This window comes from Mytilus galloprovincialis, chromosome 12, assembly GCF_965363235.1.
Source record: "Mytilus galloprovincialis chromosome 12, xbMytGall1.hap1.1, whole genome shotgun sequence".
Lineage (NCBI taxonomy): Eukaryota > Metazoa > Mollusca > Bivalvia > Mytilida > Mytilidae > Mytilus > Mytilus galloprovincialis.
In genome coordinates this window covers 36,367,668-36,387,904 of record NC_134849.1, presented here as the reverse complement: position 1 = coordinate 36,387,904, position 20,237 = coordinate 36,367,668, and the positions used below count along the sequence as shown (strand labels likewise).

The window sequence follows — 20,237 nt, the reverse complement described above, 5'->3', positions numbered from 1 at the left end:
CCTACTAGAAGATACAATCACCATAACCTGTTTCAACTCATGTTACTTCCTTTAATTTACTGATGATTGTGTTAACATATTAAAAAAATATACATACAAGTTGTTTTTTTTTCAATTTGATACAATCATAAATCTTTATTGTCAATTTTTTTTTATATATTTTATGCATAAACAACACAACCTGTTTCGACAATTCTTTTAAAACCTTTTTTTTCAAATTGGAAAGACAATATAAAATTGACTTCGATTGACAGATACGTACCCGAACGTCAATATATCTGATCAATGTACGTGTCCAGACGTGGGTTTATTAAGGGTACATAAGCAACTTTGCATCACATGAGACTCAAACAGCCGGAATCATGGAGGCACGACTGGGATTTTTCCTTTTGTTGCTTGTGACAGTCCTACAGGTAGTAGTCGGTAAGTTGAAATTTTAAAGATGTTATGTAAATATTATCTGTATGTAGATATTTGAAAGGTTTGTTAGAGTTACTTCCTTTTTTAAAATTAAATACTTTTGAAAATTTGTGCCTTTGCACTCAATGATCATTCTAATTAAAAATCAAAATTAATTTAAAGAAAAAGGTTTTGAACATCGGTTATGTACTATTGCATAGATCGACATTAGCTGAATTCTAATTATTATTTGTTTTTATTCTTTAATTTGATTGTTTTATAGGTTTTTTTTTCGTTGGAAAAAGGGGTTAGTGTTGGGGTTGTTGTTCCAAGTTACAGAATAGCAGAATATGTTTCATACATATTAGATTGGAAAAAATAATAAATAATTTACGCAGGGTTTTTAAGAGAAATATGATAAACATTAAGGTCCAACTCTCAGTTTACAGAGAATAATGTTTTGTGCAAAAAAGTGTATCATGTTGCTATTACAAACAAAATTCTAACTTTCTTTTCATATGTTTCTTTTCCTACTGACTGTATATTTTTTTCAAAATATAATAAAATTGTTCACAATTATCTTTTATTTCGGAAATCAATTTTCTTTTATCTTTTACACATCAACACACACTACTTAAAACTTTTTAAGGGCTTACATGGAATAATATATGTGTTGTTTTTGAATGTGTTAGACAAAATGGCATATAGACAAAGGAAATAAGCATATATGATTCCATACATGCGCATTGCTTTCGTTTTTATATTTATTAAATGATTTTTGCGAGTTTAAGGTTCATTATAACAAATGGACAAAAATGTGTTTCGACCTCAAAAACTACTCCGAGTACAGACTACCCTGTGCAGTTGATTTTTTTTAACTTGGCATCCACTAGAGATATAAAAATTAAATCATTTTGTGTTTCAGAAAGATGAAATATTTTTTTTGATTTTGATGGCATTTTTTGTTGTTGTTTAAGCGATTTTTAAGCATCAGAGTCGGAATAAAACGTTTCTCAGTGTCAACAAAGAAACATATATCCGCAATAGACCAATTGAGGTAGATGTAAGCAGCTATATGTTCTCGTTCGACCTTGCACAAACAATGTGTAAAACCCATACCATAAAGTAAGCTATAAAAGGCTTCGAAATGAATAAAAAATACTGCTGTCCAAGAGATAATGTCCTATAAATATTTGAAGAACATTATTTAGTAAATATTTTAATACTTTTGGTTTTCAAATTTAAGGGCCCCAACACTGGCATTATAATACCTTTTGCTTTGAAATTTCATCTGGTACGCGGACGATCAAGAAAACTTGTGTAACGTTGATCAACGATTATCGTACAATAAAACGATGATTTTCTTAACCCATCTTTGACATTTTACACATTAATGAAACAGGAAACCTAGCATAATTTATCTTGAAAATATTAAATCTATAGTTGTTTTTTCCATTTATTAAAGAATCAGGATATATTGGTTGTTATCAAGATGACAGCACTAGAATATTACCTAAAGCAGTACTGAAAGACAAAGGTATGACAGTTCAAAAATGCCAACAGTTTTGTGGTAAAAAAGGATTCAAGTTTGCAGGTGTTGAGGTAAGTCATTGATAGGTAAGGAGTTTGTGTTCATGAATATATAAAATAAGGTTGATTAAAGTAGTTTTTCTCTTCACCGAAACATTTATTTTAGTCAACCCTTGTTTTTAATAAATATGGTACATTTTTCAAAAATTATGTCCCAGGGGTAATATCAATATTAAGCCTCAGGAGCGTTTCTAAAAAAACAAATAAGTACCAAAACAAAACGTTTTCAGAGTCGTAGTTTTTATTCCTTAGACTTTAGATTGTTATCGTATTTAAACCATAAGAAGGACATAGGACATATATACTTTATTACTCTGAGATAGGCAAATACCTTGCATTACCTTGTATTTGATTAGATTATGTTAACAAAAAGGTGATACTTATAATAAAAAAATAATAATTTTTATAGTATGGATACGAATGCTTTTGTGGGAATGTTTTACGAAAATGCAGAAAAAGAAAAGAATGTGATTGTAAAACGCCATGCTCAGGCAATAAACGTCAGACATGTGGTGGTCCATGGAGGATCTCTATTTATACAGGTAAGAGGTTGTTTGTATATATTTCCTCTTCCTCTACACCGATATTATATAATGAGATGGTGATCTTTACTTAATTTGCACGTTGAGATACGCGAATGAGATATTCCTGGTTCATTTTATTTCTAATTTGATTCAAGGAAAATGAACTAAAATTTATCTGTAACACTTCTTTTTTTCAATCATTGTATATAGCTGAGTTCCACATAAAGAGAAAATAGCAACATTGATTTTCTTAATCTTCTCAACATTTGGGTTTGGTAGTATTTAAATAGATGCTTAAGGGTTGGACTAATAAGAATTACAGATTTTTTTTCATCTAACTGTTATTTGTTTTTACTATGAGCTAAATAGAGATTTTATTTGAAGCAGCCTATCAACATAGTTTAAGCTCGTACGTTTTGTCAGATCAATATAGAAATTTATCCCAAATAGGGTTAAAATATATGCATCCCATAATATAATAATACCTGCATATAGGTCCGTGTATATCTGCGTCCATTCATTTTTCGTTTTGAAATATCAAAAACAAAAAACAAAAAACGAAAGTGTTTTCATTTTTTGTTTTTGATTTCTTAAAAACCAAAATGAAAAACGAAAGTGTTTTCATTTTTCGTTTTTGATTTCTTAAAAACCAAAATGAAAAACAAAAGTGTTTTCGTTTTTCGTTTTTGATTTCACAAAACGAAAAACGAAAAACAAAAATATTTTCATTTTTCATTTTTGATTTCTCACAAACTAAAATCGAAAAATGAAAGTGTTTTCATTTTTCATTTTTGATTTCACAAAAACAAAAAACGAAAAACAAAAATCGAAAGTGTGTTCAATTTATCTTTTCCACACTGTTTTTAATTGTCATTCAAAAAATGACAATGTTGTCATTTGTCATTCATTTAAAGGTGCTTCAGACAATGAAATTATAACAATGTTGTCGATTTTTGTTACATACAAAAAGGGTGAACATAAAGTTTTGTATATAATTTTAATTATTTCTCGATTTTTAATGTAAAATGTTTTCTTTTCTTGATGTACAGTCATTGATAGTAAATGTTGCTAATGTAAACACTCCGGTATTCATTCAACATAATGTAGACAAAATAGACCGCATGACTTCTGAATTGAACTACGGTGATGAAGTAATCAAAGACTTTCAAATTACCTTGTTTATATCTTTGATAAAGAATTAATTATTATATTTAAATATTAAACGAATCACAAATTTAAATTGTACAATATAATATTATATAAAGGTGGTACAAATACATAGATTGATGACAACATCACACTAACAAGGGAGGTAACTACTTTTAAAACTAACAAGAAAACTAGCCCGGTCGTTAAAGTATACATGAACACCGGTTGTCAGATCAATATTATTTTAATCGAAGAAAATGTCGACGGATGCAAAAGACTTTATCAATCTAAACACTAAGGATGCGTGATCTTAACTTTTAAGTTTGGAGAGGTTGATATAAGATGATAATATAGAAGCGTATTAACTAGCCTCTATTACAAATAAAGCAAACTATATTTTGGCGAGGGAAGGGCTCAAGGACCCCGGAAGAACTGGAAAAAAATTTACAAAATTTTCGGACCTTTTCTTAATCTAAAGCGCAAGTTTTGTCTTATTTATTTTGTTATGTTCTGGTCTCGGAGCAAAATATATAGATACAGTGTAAGACTTTTAGTATTTACATGTAGAAGCAGTATCAAAAGACATATGTAGGATGAAGAAAAAACAATGTAATCTACATAGTCAAGTGTGTGGCTATTGTTAGTTTAAACATATTTATTAATAGTGGATTGGCAATGTTCTCCTCGGAACATGGATCGAACCAGGAACTTCTGTTCTTGTAGTCCGATGCACTAACCCATGTTACTTTTGTATAATGAGTATCAATGGTCCGGTTCCTCGTTGAAGACCCTCCCGCTACTTTCAAGATAAAGAACAGGAATAAAAGTCCTGTTCATTAATAATTTGTATTTTTTCAATATATTGTGTGCGATTTTGTCCCGTGTACATTTACTCCACATCTCTTTATTTTCTATTTAGGACCTGGATACGGCTCAATTCTAGTTTTAGCCCTCCAATGCTAAAGGCCTAGGTCATATGTTTTTTTTTAATTATTTGATGCCGTGGCATTTGGATTTTTAGCTTTAATGTAACCCTTGTCAGCTTTAACTTGTGTTTACAGCAAAGATAGCCAGTTTTGTGTTCTGTAATATACTGTAACAGTTTAATTTTCCATGTCCGGTAGCATCGTAACTTCTCAAAACATCTTCCGAGCAATATTTGGACATCTGTGCCGTGGGCATGTACAATTGCCAAACCACACATGCCCGTTCTTGAGTCTTCGTAGATCTATTCCAACTTAAGTATTATTGAGTGTACGACAAGCAGAACATGATATTTTATACCATTGAATATTGAATCCATAGTCATAAAGATCGATTACTTGATTGATGTTCCTTTAACGTAGCTGCAGAACAAAACGAGAGAGCTACTTTCGAATATTTCTACAATTTCAAGCAGTTTTCCACTCACAAACACAATAATGTTTTCAACAATTATTAAAATAATTTTTTTTTACACCTTTTTATTTTTATATTGTTTTAGAATATCAATTTGACTTGAATTTTGGATTCCGCTAAAATGTTTAACCCCGCCACATTCTAAATGTATGTGCCTGTCCCAAGTCAAGAGCCCGTTATTCAGTGGTTGTCGTTTGTTTATGTGTTACATTTTTGTTTTTCATTCAATTTTTGTACATAAATTAGGCCGTTAGTTTTCTTGTTTGAATTGTTTTGCATTGTTATTTCGGGCCCTTTTATAGCTTCTTATGTGGTATGGGCTTTGCTCATTGTTGAAGGCCGTACGGTGACTTATAGTTGTTAATTTCTGTGTTATTTTGGTCTCTTGGTCTCATTGACAATCATACCACATCTTCTTTTTTTTTATATTTATATGAGTATATTAAATATAAATGTATATACCAAGCTAAGTCAGTTTATATCTTGTTTCTCGTCTGACTATACAAAAGGCTAGGAGAGCTACTTTGATAGATCAGGTTGACTGATAAGCTGTCTATTTAAAGTAATGGGACAATGCATGACATGAAGTCATCACCAAATCACCGTACATATATGTAATACTCAAAAAGACATCCAGAGCTTACCATAGTCATCAACTACCCACCAACAGGCCGTGAGCTCTGGTTGGCTCTTAATTCAAATCCAAGAGCACAGCAAATTGTCAAAATATTCTATTCAAACTGGGTTACCTGGGAGAAAAACATTGAAACTTTCCAAAGAAATACACCCCCTCAACTTTTTAATAGGGAGATATGGTATTATTGCAAATGAGTCAACTATCCCACAAAGTTCAAATGTAGTGGATGTAAGCAATTATATACAAGCAACCATATAACCTTCAACAATGAGAAAAAAACATACGGTATTGTCGGCTACAATAGTCCATGAAATGAAAAATATGAAACAGTTTAATTGAGAAAAATAACGGCCTATTTTAAAACAACATAAATTACGAAAAACAAATATGAAGACATCAACAAACGACAACCACTGAACTACATGCTCCTGGGTTGGAACAGACACATGCAATATATGGCGGAGTTTAACATGTTTGTGAGCGCTCAATCCTCCCCTGAACCAGAAACAGTTTGTTACAGCACAGCATAAGAACAAACTATACAAATCATCGGAAAAGGGCTTAACGTATGAGATCGATACAAAACAGAAGGAAAAAAAAGGTCTAACAAAAACACATACCAAATGTGGCAGGTTATTTATACATCGTTTTCAAACAATCAAAGTACTGAAGTACTGAACATCAAATGACTGGAAGTTCTTTTGGATTGTCACAAGCACTTGTCTTAGAAAAAAAATCACATCTCTATACTTGAAAGTGAAGTTAATGTACAGATAATTTTTTTTTGAAACTCAGTTCACATATTCTATATCATATGATTTTTTTAATTTCAATGCCAAATATAGAGTTCTGACCCTCAATTCCACGATCCACTAGACATGGAAAATGATAGTGCGAGTGGGGCATTTATGTGGTATGGACACATTCTTATTCAAATCCTTTATTAAAGAAGTCAGTAAATTTACTACAGATAACACTACATTTGTAAATTAGACGAACTAATCTAATCAAAATGTATATCTCTAATTTCGTAATACTTATGTGTATGAGAAAATTCATATATATATTAATTTTAATAAGATTGTTGAACGAACTCGTTCAATCTTAGGATTTTATTCTTGTCAATTTTTCCGACCGAGCAGAGCGAGTCGAAAACAATTAAACAGGCGTCTTTCAAGCCAAAGTTAATATGTTTGCTATACACACATATGATTTTATTAAACTTGGTTATCAATTGTTAATCAAAAATACAGTCCTAGATAATAAAAAATCATGAAATATTTGGTCTAGTAATAAAAAAATCACACAAAAAACAGTAGTTGTCGTTTGTTGATGTCGTTCTCGCTTCTCGTTTTTTAGCTCACCTGGCCCGAAGTGTCAAGTGAGCTTTTCTTATATCTTGGCGTCCGTCGTCCGTCGTCGTAACTTTTACAAAAATCTTCTCCTCTGAAACTACTGAGCCAAATTCAACCAAACTTAGCCACCATCATCATTGGGATATCTAGTATAACAAATGTGTCCGGTGACCTTGCCAACTAACCAAGATGGTCGTCATGGATAAAAATAGAACATAGGAGTAAAATGAAGATTTTGGCTTATATATCAGAAATCAAAGCATTAAGAGCAAATCTGACATGGGTAAAATCGTTTATTAGGTCATTATCTATCTGCCCTGAAATTTTCAGATGCATCAGACAACCTGTTAATTGTTATGTTGCTGCGCCTGAATTGGAAATTTTAAGAAAATTTTGCAGCTTTTGGTTATTTTCTTGAATATTATTATAGATAGAGATAAACTGTAAACATCAATAATGTACAGCAAAGTAAGACCTACAAATAAGTCAACATGACGAAAATGGTCAATTGACCCCTTAAGGAGTAATTGACCTTTATAGTCAATTTTTTAACAATTTTCATAATTTTGTACATTTTTACAAAATATTTTCCACTGAAACTACTAGGCTAAGTTCATTATAGATAGAGATAATTGTAAGCATCAACAATGTTTTGTAGAGTAAGATCTACGAACACATCACCATCACCAAAAACACATAGACCAAGGTGAACGACACAGGCTCTTCAGAGCCTCTAGTTATATATAGAGTTTAGACCTTTGGTTTTCCCGTTTATGAATGGTTTTACACTCGTCATTTTGGAGGATCCTTATAACTTGCTATTCGGTGTGAGCCAAGGATTCGTGTTGAAGAGGGTACTTTAACCTATAATAGTTTCCTTCTACACACTGTGACTTGGATGGAGAGTTGTCTCATTGGCACTCATACCATGCACATCTTCTTATATCTATATATTCTTTCGATATTTTTGATTGGGGTCTGGAGCTGGCATGTCAGTTACTGCTAGTAGTTCTTTGTTAATTTATGAATCATATTCGTTTTGTGTAGTTTCTTTTGTTTACTATTTTGTCATCGGACTCGGATTTCTTTTAAACTGAGTTTCTCTGTGCATATTGTTGTGTGTTTGTTTATTCTACATGAGCTAGATATAATTGTATAGCGGGAGGGTTGAGATCTAACAAAGCATGTTTAGCCCCCCGTATTTTTGCGCCTGTCCCAAGACAGTAGACTCTGATCTTTGTTAGTTTTTTTATGTTTTTTTTTGTCTAAGTTAAGTGTGACGTCCATTTTCACATTACTAGTATAAATTTTTATTTAGAGACCAGCTGAAGCCCGGATTTTCTCGTTGTGTTGAAGACTCATTGGTGGCCTTCGGCTGTGCTCTTTGGTTAGGCTGACTGTTGTTTCTTTGACACATTTTTTATTTCCATTCTCAATTTTGAAATTGATTGATTGATTGATTGATTGATCATTTTACTACAAGCAAAAGTCATGATCATTTGAGAATCCTTAATTTGTATTGTAGTGTTAATTTCACCAAGGTGTTGCAACCTGTAATGTAAAAAAAATACAGCCGATTGCACTGAGTGTGTAGGCACAGGTAGCCTATCCTTGGTTAGCTTGCTTGTATTATTAGGTAAGGTAAACTACCCCCCTTTAAGAGTAGACTAGTTCGACAAATAACCAATCAATCTGTCTGTAGGACTAGGCTCCTTCTACAGGAGGGTGGTATACCTTACCTAGTTACTTCATAGTTCAGCTAACAAAAAAGCGATCCAAAGATATTACCTTTGTCTACACACTCAATGTAATCGGCTGTACTGAAAATGCGGAGTTTGTGAGACCAGGGGCCGTGTTAACGAAGCTGTCCTAGTACTAAGACATGTCTTAGGATGGTCTTAGGACACGTCTTAGTCCTAAGTCGGGTTAACGAAAGTCTCCTAAAATAAGATATGTCCTAAATTTGGTCCTAAAGTTAGGATATACAATTAGGTGTCTTAGGATAGTCCTAAAGGTTACATCGTTCTAAAACGTCATAAAAACAACAAATATGGCATAAACTCAATACTAAAAATACTAATACAATATTAAACTATCATTAGACAAAATTAATAATAAAAAATATTGTTTAATGTTTGTTAAAGATTTAATTGTATTATGTTAAATTATTTCGTGCTGCATTTTTTGAAGACTAAACAATACTATCATCATAAGCAACATATTTTAAATAATTCAAATATGGGAAAAAGTTTACTTCTTTTTTACCTAATCCTGATTCGATACATGTAATGAAATCGAGTGGACCTAAGGACAAAACTAGTTTATGTACTACAATTGCAGCACGAATATCACAAAGTTTTGTGACCATTTACTTTTGTTTTCGTATTAAATTCATGTATATCTTTTATCATATTTAATAAGGTATTTATAAGTATTCCGTAAAAACTTTAACTTTTATTTTGCGTTAATTGTTTTCTATATAAGAGTCATCCTCCCTCTATTTACATATAGGTTCTAAAATACAATTCAATCTATGTCATACAAATCTCTACATATATTTTCAATTAAATAAATGTGTTAGGATGGTCCTAGGACCATCATAGTTAGGACTGTCCTAAGACAGCTTTGTTTTACATCCTAAGACATGTCTCAGACACGTCCTAAGACCATCCTAAATAATGTCCTAAGACCTATCTTAGGACATGTCCTAGGATACTTTCATTGACACGGCCCCAGGCTCAAGCAACCAGTCGGTAGCAGTCAGTTTTCAAATATATAAAAACAAATATTGCATAAGACTCAAACGTACTTAAAATGTTTTTATTAATATATAACCACTATATCATCAGTTTTTTAAAATATGATTAAGCAGTCAAAGACACTTTTCAATGGATTTTAAAATTTCATTTCTGGTTTATTCAAGAATTGAATGCTTTTTTGTTGTTACTTCATTGAGGTGTAAAGCGATGACCGAAATACATTTTGTATGAAAAGCGGAAGCGCTTCATTCTGAAAATGTATGCACGGTCAACGCTTTTACAACCCTATGAAGTTACAAAAAGAAGCATTCAATATTTATAATTACATGTTTTAGCTAGGATCATGAAAACACGATTTTTATCAAGTTTTTATTAAATTCACCTTTGCACTTTATTGTGGGACCTCGTGTCATCATGAATAATGATTTTCGTTGTGTAATGAGATGTGCAGTTAGCCAATCAGAATAACGAATTATAATGAAACATACATCTTATGTTATTATTAGTTATATAAAGCCAAAATCAATCGCTTTCGATATATTACACAGCGTACTGCCCGCTTTACATTTAAAATAGTCAACACTTGGAGTGTTTATAGAATAGTAAATAATTATGATTTTTTTTAATGATGGCAAAATTGCACTATTGGGTGATTTAGCTTTCCTTATTATCGGCATCCTGTCAAATAGTTCATGAAAAGTAATAATAATTCTGCATTAAAAGAAAAGAAAGTTGCACTCGTGCTTTAACTTTTTTTGCCACACAAAACTGTTTTTACAAAACATTCTACCTCTGAACTAGTGGATTTCACTTAAATATGACTGGACAAAAGGTTTATTTTTGTATTCAAAGTATGGTGGGCCAGGAAATTATTTATTAGCTGAAAAAAGATTGATCCGTGCTATAAATTAACTTGTAATTTTGATCAAGTAGGCCCTAGATCTCTAGTTTACGTTCTCACCTAGAGCAGATAAAAGTATTGCCGCAGAATTTTTTTATTAACTGTCTGGTAAGGGTTTTTGTAGGGTATACGACCTCAACTTTAGACCTACTTTAGAAAAAAAAAAAAAAAATAAGCAGAACAACACCCTGGATTTTTCTACTGTAGACCCCAGCTACCCAGCTTCCCTTTGCACCTAGTGAGGACAATTTTTATTACACTTTCGGTAAGGATGGGGTTCGGTGTTCGACCCCAACTTTGGACCTATCTTTGACAAAAAATAAGCTAAACAGCAACCTTGATTTTTTTCTCCAGCAGACATCAGCTACCAAGCTCCCCTTTACACATTGTTCGGACAGAAGTATTTCCGTAGACATTTGTTTATTAACTTTTATGTAATGATGGGGTAGGGTGGGTAACTGCGGTCCACTTGAAAAAAAATTACAGGGACTCCAATGTGGTGTGGTCTATGCAAAACAATTACCGGAAATCTATGGTAGTTTGCAAAATAATAGTCTTTTTTATAATGTGATATGTAAAATGTTGGTAAATAATGAAAGCATGCTTCTGAATTAATAGACATAGAAATAAAGAGAAACCATATGATAACCAATATCAATCTCCCAGAGACAAACTAACGTTCATTAAGGCAACTAGTATGATGGTCTGGATTCGGGGTTCTTAATTTCTGTATTCTGTGATATTTTATGCCATATTTCTCTATTCTTTATACTTTTTGACAATTATTCTCTGATCATTACATTTTAACACCGTTGTTCTAGCTATTTTATTTATTTCTTGGTCCATTGTCTCTATTGTTTATATTTTTTGTTCACTATTCCCAATTCCATAATCCCCCATCAACGACCTCTAGTTAATGTCACCTTAAATTAATATAGTCTTCACAAATAAGCAAAATTAATACCTTATAGGCTCCTAATGACAAACCAATTTAATATCCCAGTTTGAATTGTGAAATTGCGGAAATTTTGAAAATTAAATCAAGCAAAATACATTATCGTCCTCGTAGTTCGTAAAATACTGGCAGATGGATCTTGGTCATCAATTCTAATAATCTTGGATCGACCTTTCTAAACTTAAAAGTAATAAAGTTCACGCATCCATATTGTTCCGATTGCTAAAGGCTTTTGCATCTGTCGACATTATCTTCGATTGTAACATAAATTGGATTTTTTCCTTTGATGTTTTAATGCAATAATTTGCTTAAAAAGTGTGTTTAGGAAAAACCATGGTATATTATATGCAAATTTATGTTGTACCATACTTTGCTAATTAAATATGCAGCTCAACTAGAATCCAAAGGAAAGAAGGCGGAGCTTAGCTATGGTACAACATATTAATTTTCATGTTATTCCATGGCTGAAGCTCCACCCCATTTTTTGAAAGATATCCGCATCTGAAATATTTAGGAAACAGAAAAAAAGTGAAAGGTCATGAACATTTATTTGTTTCATTTTTAACACAAAGCAATAAGTCATTTGTAACACAACACATCACAAGAAACATGTTTTAAACTAAAACAAAAAATGCTTTTCACAAGTTCCCGTAAGTTGAAAAAAAATTCGAAAGGTTCCTTCTTTCAGTTTTAAAAAAAAATAATAAAAAAATGTTCCATTGCGAAAATTCCCATTAACTTTCTTTCAACAAATGTTTAAGTGAAAGAAAAATTGCAGTTGTTAAAATTTACAGTTCCACTTGTGTTAGTAATATCATTCAAACATTTTAGGCGCGTAGAAATGTCACGACAATTTGCGGAGTTTTCAGTGTTGACTGGTTCCAGTTTTGTACACTTCAAAAGAGGCCCCTCAACTTCCAATTTATTATGGGTAACAGAAACTGTATCAATACTTGGTGGATTTAACACAGAAGACACTTTTTGTTCTATTTCATCAGTTTTTGATTTGTATGCCCTTACAGCTGACGACCTGTGTCCAGGACGATCCATTATTGTTTGTTCATCTAATCCTGCTTTGTACAATGCTGTTGCGCACGTCCTCTTCCCAGAATGATTTGTGTAATTTCCAGTTAAGCCCGCTTTTTGACACATCTCTTTCATTAAACCTTCTAGTTTATTTACACCAAGCGGCTGCTTTCCATACCGGATTGTATTTCCGACCACAGCCAAAGGTTTTCGATAAAAACATCCATCATTACCAAGAATGTTGAGATATGTCTCAAAAATGTTGTCCATACACCAAGGTCCTGAAAATGAATTATAAAACTAGAAATAATACAAATATTGTATATATGGCGACTTTTTAAGAAATAATCAGTAATTAAACTTAGTACATGTATAACGGAGGGGTACCATGATTTGCACAATTTCGATAAGTGATAAAAATATACATCTTCATTAAAAGCAGTTACATTGTCTTTTATTTATGAGTATATTGCAATTTGAGAGTTTAACTATAAAACCAGGTTTAATCCACCATTGTCTACATACAAAAATTCCTGTATCAAGTATTGAATATGACAGAAGTTTTTGATTCAGTTGATTTTGTCACTTTAAATACGAAAACGGGCTTTGCGCTTTGACTTTTCATTTTCACTTAACTTATGGTGAATGGGAGATAACTCTTGTAAAGTATGCAGTTTTTCGTCAGTCGTGATACAACTGAGAGCAAACACAAAAAATCGTAAAAAACATGACTTTGTTAGTGATCAAATAGAAGGATCATCACTATCCACTTCTCACGCTCCCTAAATACTATTTTACTGTTTAGTGTTTGGTAATAAGCCTTAAAAATATGATCCATTGACAAATAATTAAATAATTAAATGAAATTTCAAATTCATAAAATAACGAGTTAAAGCAGTTTGCCAAGAAATTCTTAATTGTACCTGTTTTAGGTTTTTTTAATGAAAGGAACAACATGCAAAATAATTATTTTTACTGTACGATATCTTGATAATTAACAGTAAAACAAAACTTACCGTCATTAGAATAATGTTTTATATCCTTGTTGCTAATTTTCATATGACCCAGACCACCGTTGAAAGTTTTGTTGTACGGCCAATAAATCTAATGTATTTCCCCTTTCCGTCTTCTCCAAGTTCAAACTGAGAACATTGCAAATTCCGATCATCCCTACCCCTCAAGCCAAACATTTTACAGGCATAATAAAAAACAGTATACTGAAGTGTTGTTGAATTTGATTGTCCAAAAACACCAGATGACCACAAAATTTCCTCATCTTCCTCCGATATTGCGTTGGCATTTTTTTGTTTAGTCCCCAGTCCTTTCGCCAGCAAATATTTCATTCTTGCATCAAGCACTTTGCGAAATTGTGCAAATGTGCCGTCTTTTTCGTCAAAGAAGTTAACATGAAATAATTTGTTGTCCTTGCAATGTCTCATTAAACCACAGACGATGTAATACAACGACTTCGAAGGATATTCGTCTCCCGTTTTTTATCGCGCCTCCAAAACAAATCTCTGGAGCCAATAATCCATAGTTTTAACATCCATTGCCAACAAATCTGTTATTTCAACACCGTTTTGTCTTCTAGCTGCCCGCCATTCGTTAAACACTTTTATAGCCCACTTTGTGTTCTTTTGTGTATTCGGGTTGGTTTGTGAAGTTATAAGTTTATCGATCTCGTCAGCAGAAAAACATGTAGAAAACGATTAATCCCTGGGTTCACGGGGTTTTCGACTACGCTGGTATTTGGTTCCCGGGCCAAATAACCAAGTTCAAAATTTTCTTCGCCCTCAACATCGTATACGTTCATTGCTTGTGAAATTGTCAAATTGACATCCATTATATTTTCTGCCTGAGAAATAACCAGATCGTCAAAATAGTCAGCCTCAATCTCTTGAGAACAGACTGCCAACTTGATATCATCTTCGATTTCGGTCGCGACTTGAGATAATTGAATGTCTTCCTCTATTTCGGCTGCAATTTGTGATAAATGCACATCGTCTTCCATTTCAGCTGCCATTATAATTAGTTCGCTTTCCTCAAAATCTAATAAATCGGGAAGTTCTGCCATTTTCTTCTCTTTCTGCAAATTGTGAGGCGGGCTTTCTTAATGAAATACGCAGATTATACACGAGGCGCAAAAGTGACTTGCGCGAGCTTACTTCTCATTGGATAAAACTGTAACGTGACCAATTTCCAATGTTAGTTCAAGGTCTTCAAAGCTGTCAATCATTTTATTTATATTACAAATTTTATATACCATGTGTTTTACTCATTAACATATTTAAACAAACTCATCCTTCGGATTCGTTTGTTTAAATATGTTAACTCGTAAGAACCATGGTATATATAGTACTTAAAGTAGTATTGATCTGACAACCGCTGTGCATGTATACTTTAACAACCTTTAAATGAATGACAACATTGTCATTTTTTGAATGACAATTAAACTGTGTTGGAAAGATAACATAAATACACTTTCGTTTTTCGTTTTTTGTTTTTGTGAAATCAAAAATGAAAAATGAAAACACTTTCATTTTTCGTTTTTAGTTTTTGAGAAATCAAAATTGAAAAATGAAAATACTTTTGTTTTTCGTTTTTTGTTTGTGAAATCAAAAACGAAAAACGAAAACACTTTTATTTTTCATTTTAATTTTTAAGAAATCAAAAACGAAAAATGAAAACACTTTCGTTTTTCGTTTTGGTTTTTAAGAAATAAAAAACGAAAAATGAGAACACTTTCGTTTTTCATTTTGGTTTTTATGAAATCAAAAACGAAAAATGAAAACACTTTCGTTTTTTGTTTTTTGTTTTTGATATTTCAAAACGAAAAACGAATGGACGCAGATATACACGGACCCATATATATATTGCGTCTGTTAAGCCGAATACCGAGGTGACGGAGTAAAATCTTGTAAAAAAGACAAACGTTAGTATTTTTATTTTGTACACAAAGCAAATTACAACTAATAAATAAATCATATTCCTAAGACTTAATTTAGTGTAAATACGTCATAAAAAGTCTGAAAAAAAGATGACCTTGTACAATGCCAAAATATAAGTACCGACAGGATTGAGGACCGTTAATGTTCGATATTACTGTATAGGATTACATACTTTGATATATCTAAATCATTCATACCAAAATCAATATCAGTACCAATAAAACGTGATATTGACTACCTTTTAACATATGTTTAGTCAAAGATATATACGTTCTGATATTTGTGTTGCCCATTCAGTAATGAGTTAATTGATCTACATTTAATTAGGAACCAACCATTTTCCTTTAGGAGAGGGAGGAATGCAATGGTTTTTGTAACACATTTTAAAAGTGTTCATCAAAAACGAACTTTTAAATAAAGTAGGAACAACATTCGTTCTTTTTTTTAATCAATTTTGTTTTCATTTTATTACGAGGTTGTCAATAGAAGTAACCCACAGCTTTACTTTCCTTCCGAAACAAAGATTTCATGTAAATCTAACAAACTTTCAGAATGGTTTGATGATTTTGTATTTGTTTTTAATTTAAATGAATTGTTGTGTTGCCACTCTCCCCCCTCACAAAAGATGAAAGATCGATATCTTATACAACTAAAATAACAACCTATTATTTTTATTACGCATGTTGTGTCTTTGTTTGTAATAAGTTGAAGTATATAAGTGTGTTGAAAGAATTGTATTGTGTAAAATATTTATGGAACGTTGTACAAAACATTTCATTATACTAGTACATTATCCTTGTCAACCTTTTCAAAAATAGTCAGATTTTGCCTTTCATAAAGCAATCACTCACTGCTCGTGGATACTTATTAATCTCATTTGCAAAGGTGGTGTCCGTTGCTAGGAAGTGAATATACACAGACGGAACAAACACGGTTCAATTTTATACACCATGGTTATCTTGAGAGTCAATTTCTTTCACATCGCTGCATTATGTCATTTGTGTATTAAGTGAGGCAAAAGAAACAGAACTATCTTTCAAGACTAACATTGTTTGTATGCCCCCGCCGTCGGCATAAAGTGTTAACTTTTACCGTCCGTCTTTCCGTCCGTCCGTTCGTCCCATTTCCGTTTGTTTGAAGCTTGAGCGAGGACATTTGTGTCCTCAGACACATTCTTCTTGTCTTTTATTTTTTATTATTTTTTTTATAATGTTTTTTTTTTTTTACTTAATGCCCTTTGATTTGTAACTGTAAAGGTAGCAACTTTATCGCTTAATTCGTTTTTGATATGATTTATCGCCAGATTATAATTATTCTTGATGACCGTTCTGTTGTGCATATTTTCCTTTGTATCTAGTGAAACTATATGTGAAAAGTCTACTATCATGAATTGGATGCTAATTTATGGTTCAATACTGGATGGGAGTTAAATTTGTGTTGCCTAGCTGAAAGATTTATTTTTTAGCATTTTTATTGAATTTTGTCATCCTATTTTGTATGTTAATATTTCTGAAATGTCGAAAGAAAATCCAAACGCCAAATACGTATAAATACAAACAACTCTCCGATTATGGCATCAGTGTAGATAATCCTGAAAGATTTAGTGTCAAGTTCAAAGTAATGGCTAGTAATGATGCTCACATGGCTTTGATGTCTACCAATAATGAGAAGAAGCCTTTGTATGAGTTAGTAATTGGTGGTTGGGGTAACTCAAAGTCAGTAATCCGTGACAAGAGGCAAGGCCGAAGCTTGCCGAAACATAAAGGAAAAGTGCTTCGTCATAATAAATCAAAAGTATTTAAGGTTATAAAGGAATAAAGGAAAATTCCGAGTAGAGGACGGACATAGAAAGAAAATTATGCAATGGACTGATACTTCAAATCTATTAAAAACCAAAGACATCGGAATATCAACTGGCTTGGGATCAACTGGAAAATAGTCATTTCCGTGTCAAGATATCTGCTTTCTGTTTTATATTTGTCAAAATATAATTTCTCTTAAGGAAATGCGATATTATTACGTTTGTTCCAAATGAGTTCGTTGATAACAAATCTCCTTCAAAACCAATTTGACACTTTCAGGAGGGTCCGGATTGGGTTAGCATAATAGAGAATAATGGGGAAAACGTGCGGAATAAATGGCAAAATAAATAAAGAATACAGACAAATAGGGCCGAAAAATAAAGAATAGAAAATAAAGGTGTGCTAAAATATAAAGAAAAGAGCATTATGGGCAGAAAATTAAAAAAAAAAAAAAAATACAGAAAAATGACTTAAAGAATTAAAGAAAAACTGAAATAACGGACCCCAATCAAAACCCTCATTTAGCTGTTACGATATACAGGAGCTTGATTTTCCTATTATGCTTTCCTCCATAAAGTTTTGATGTAAGGCGCGGTCTTTTATTTTCTTTGTAGAGGTTTGAATACTTAAATGTCTTTTGTATTGGAGGAGAGCATACTGTTTCTGTTTTCTTCGACTAGCGATTTGGCTGTCTCCTATGCCTCTGTTTTTCTACTGATGTAAATTACATTTATATCTTAATAATTGATTGGTTGGTAAAATTAGGGAGGTATATATTGATTTCAGGATATGTGATTTCGCTGTAAAACATCTCCGTCCTTTTTCAAACATTTAACTATGCCAAGTTCTTTTTCCTTCGACATAAGTAGCAACAAAAAATATTTCTTTATGGCGTCTATTATGAATAATAAAAACTATTTTTTATTCCCTACTATATTTATAAAGTAAGTTGTGCATGACATCGCTTAATAAAACTCTTGACCCTATTTATTTATTGACACTTATCATTTATAATATAGCCTCCAATATTATCAAAGCCATAAACTTGAGATTACACAGAGTCAGGGATAATTTTTAACATATATTAAATCTATACCATCCCATTAGTTGAAATGACGTGGATGATAAGAACTAAAAGTCACCGTACGACCTTCTTCAATAACCAAAACCTTATAGTTAGCTATTCAAATAAGTTCGGTGGCCCTCTTCTTCATCTGTAAGTGGTGTTTCACTTTAATTTCTAAATGTTAAGAACAATTTCTCGCTATGGTGGCTTTGAATGGACTAATCTATTTAATTATAGATAAATAACATTTTGTTTGTCTATGCAGGCAAACCAAGTAATTGCAAGGGGAAATGCCACAAAAATGGTATATGCAAAAGAGGAAGATGTAGATGTAAAAGAGGATACACAGGAGATGGCATTAACGCTTGTTCCAGTAAGTACCGTTTACAAAAATAAAAAAGGGCATCATGTTATGTATATTTCAGCTAAAGATTTTTTGAATTTGAAAAATAAAAACTTGTTCACATCTGAGGATCAATTTCATTATATTTGACCAAAGGGGATATACTGTGGTGTATTTAATGCAGCATCTTTCAATTTTTACTTGACTAAAAACAAAGGTTGCAAGATTTAAAGACAATATCTGATCTAGTTTTATGGCTAATAAAAGACCGTACAGTTGAGTTTCAACACACCTTAGGATTATGGTTCTATTCTTCGCATTTATTACATAACGTGGCTGTAATCTCTAATTATATGAATATTGCAATTGCTTTTCTTTTGAATTTGCATATATTAGCCAACACTGAGAGCTATTATTAGTCTTGGTCTAACTCCTGCTACAATAATTTTATATCATTACATTGGTTGCAATGAATTACATTGATTTCCAAGTTAAATAAAAACCGATAATTTCACATGTGAAATAAAGGTGTTTATTTCACTCTCTGACGTCATACAACAATAGGCGTTGTCAAGACGTCGATAACGTCGGATCAAAAGAAATTGTGAATGTGTAGGAAAAACATATAGTTCCTTACATTTTCTACATTAATTTCATAAAAAAAAACTTTTGCCGAAATAATAAATAGAATAACTAATCAAAGAATTCAAATATCGAAAAATATTCAACGAGTGACCGAACAACACTGATAATTAACTCATGCGCTACGCACATTCGTGAATTAATGTGATGTACGGTCACTCGTTAAATATTTTTCTCTATTTGAATTCTTCGATTAACTATTCTATTTATTATTCCAAACTATAATTCAAATACATACTATACCAATCCACTAATTCCATACGAAATAATCTATGAACTTTTATTGACGTTACAAAAAGAGGCAGAAGATACTAAAGGAACATTCGAAACTCAAATTGCAAAGAGAATCTGACAACACAATGGCAGAAATCAATATAACATTAAAAAAAGAAAAAAAAACATAGAACAGGGTGACGGAGTTATTTCTTGTAAAAAAGGCAAACGTATGTACATTCTTTTCTAGTTATAAATGCCAATGTAGAAAAATACCAGCAACAACATGACGAATCAAAATCATTGTATTTTTTTTCTTTTCACTGCTATTCTATTATAGAAATGCTCCAAAAACGCCGATAAACGTTATCTGTATCACATTAACAAGGAATCGAACATTAAACTATCAAACAAGCTAATAGATCAACATAAATATCCAAATAAAAAGATGCGGTATTTATATCAATGAGACATATATCTACAATAGACCAATTGAGGTAGATGAAAGCAGCTATATGTTCTCGTTCGAC

The 20,237-nt window shown here is 32.0% G+C and overlaps 1 protein-coding gene across 2 annotated transcripts in view; it reads left to right on the top strand.

The window, feature by feature from the left end:
- Positions 1-268: 268 nt before the first annotated feature.
- LOC143055698 (uncharacterized) overlaps positions 269-20,237 on the top strand; it is a 36,682-nt gene continuing 16,713 nt past the window's right edge. For both annotated transcript variants that reach the window (XM_076228853.1, XM_076228852.1), the window contains exons 1-4: positions 269-423; positions 1,865-2,001; positions 2,399-2,531; positions 18,775-18,882. In XM_076228853.1, the coding sequence (XP_076084968.1) occupies positions 363-423; positions 1,865-2,001; positions 2,399-2,531; positions 18,775-18,882 (439 nt within the window). In that variant the 5' untranslated portion in view covers positions 269-362. The remainder of the gene's footprint in view (positions 424-1,864; positions 2,002-2,398; positions 2,532-18,774; positions 18,883-20,237) is intronic.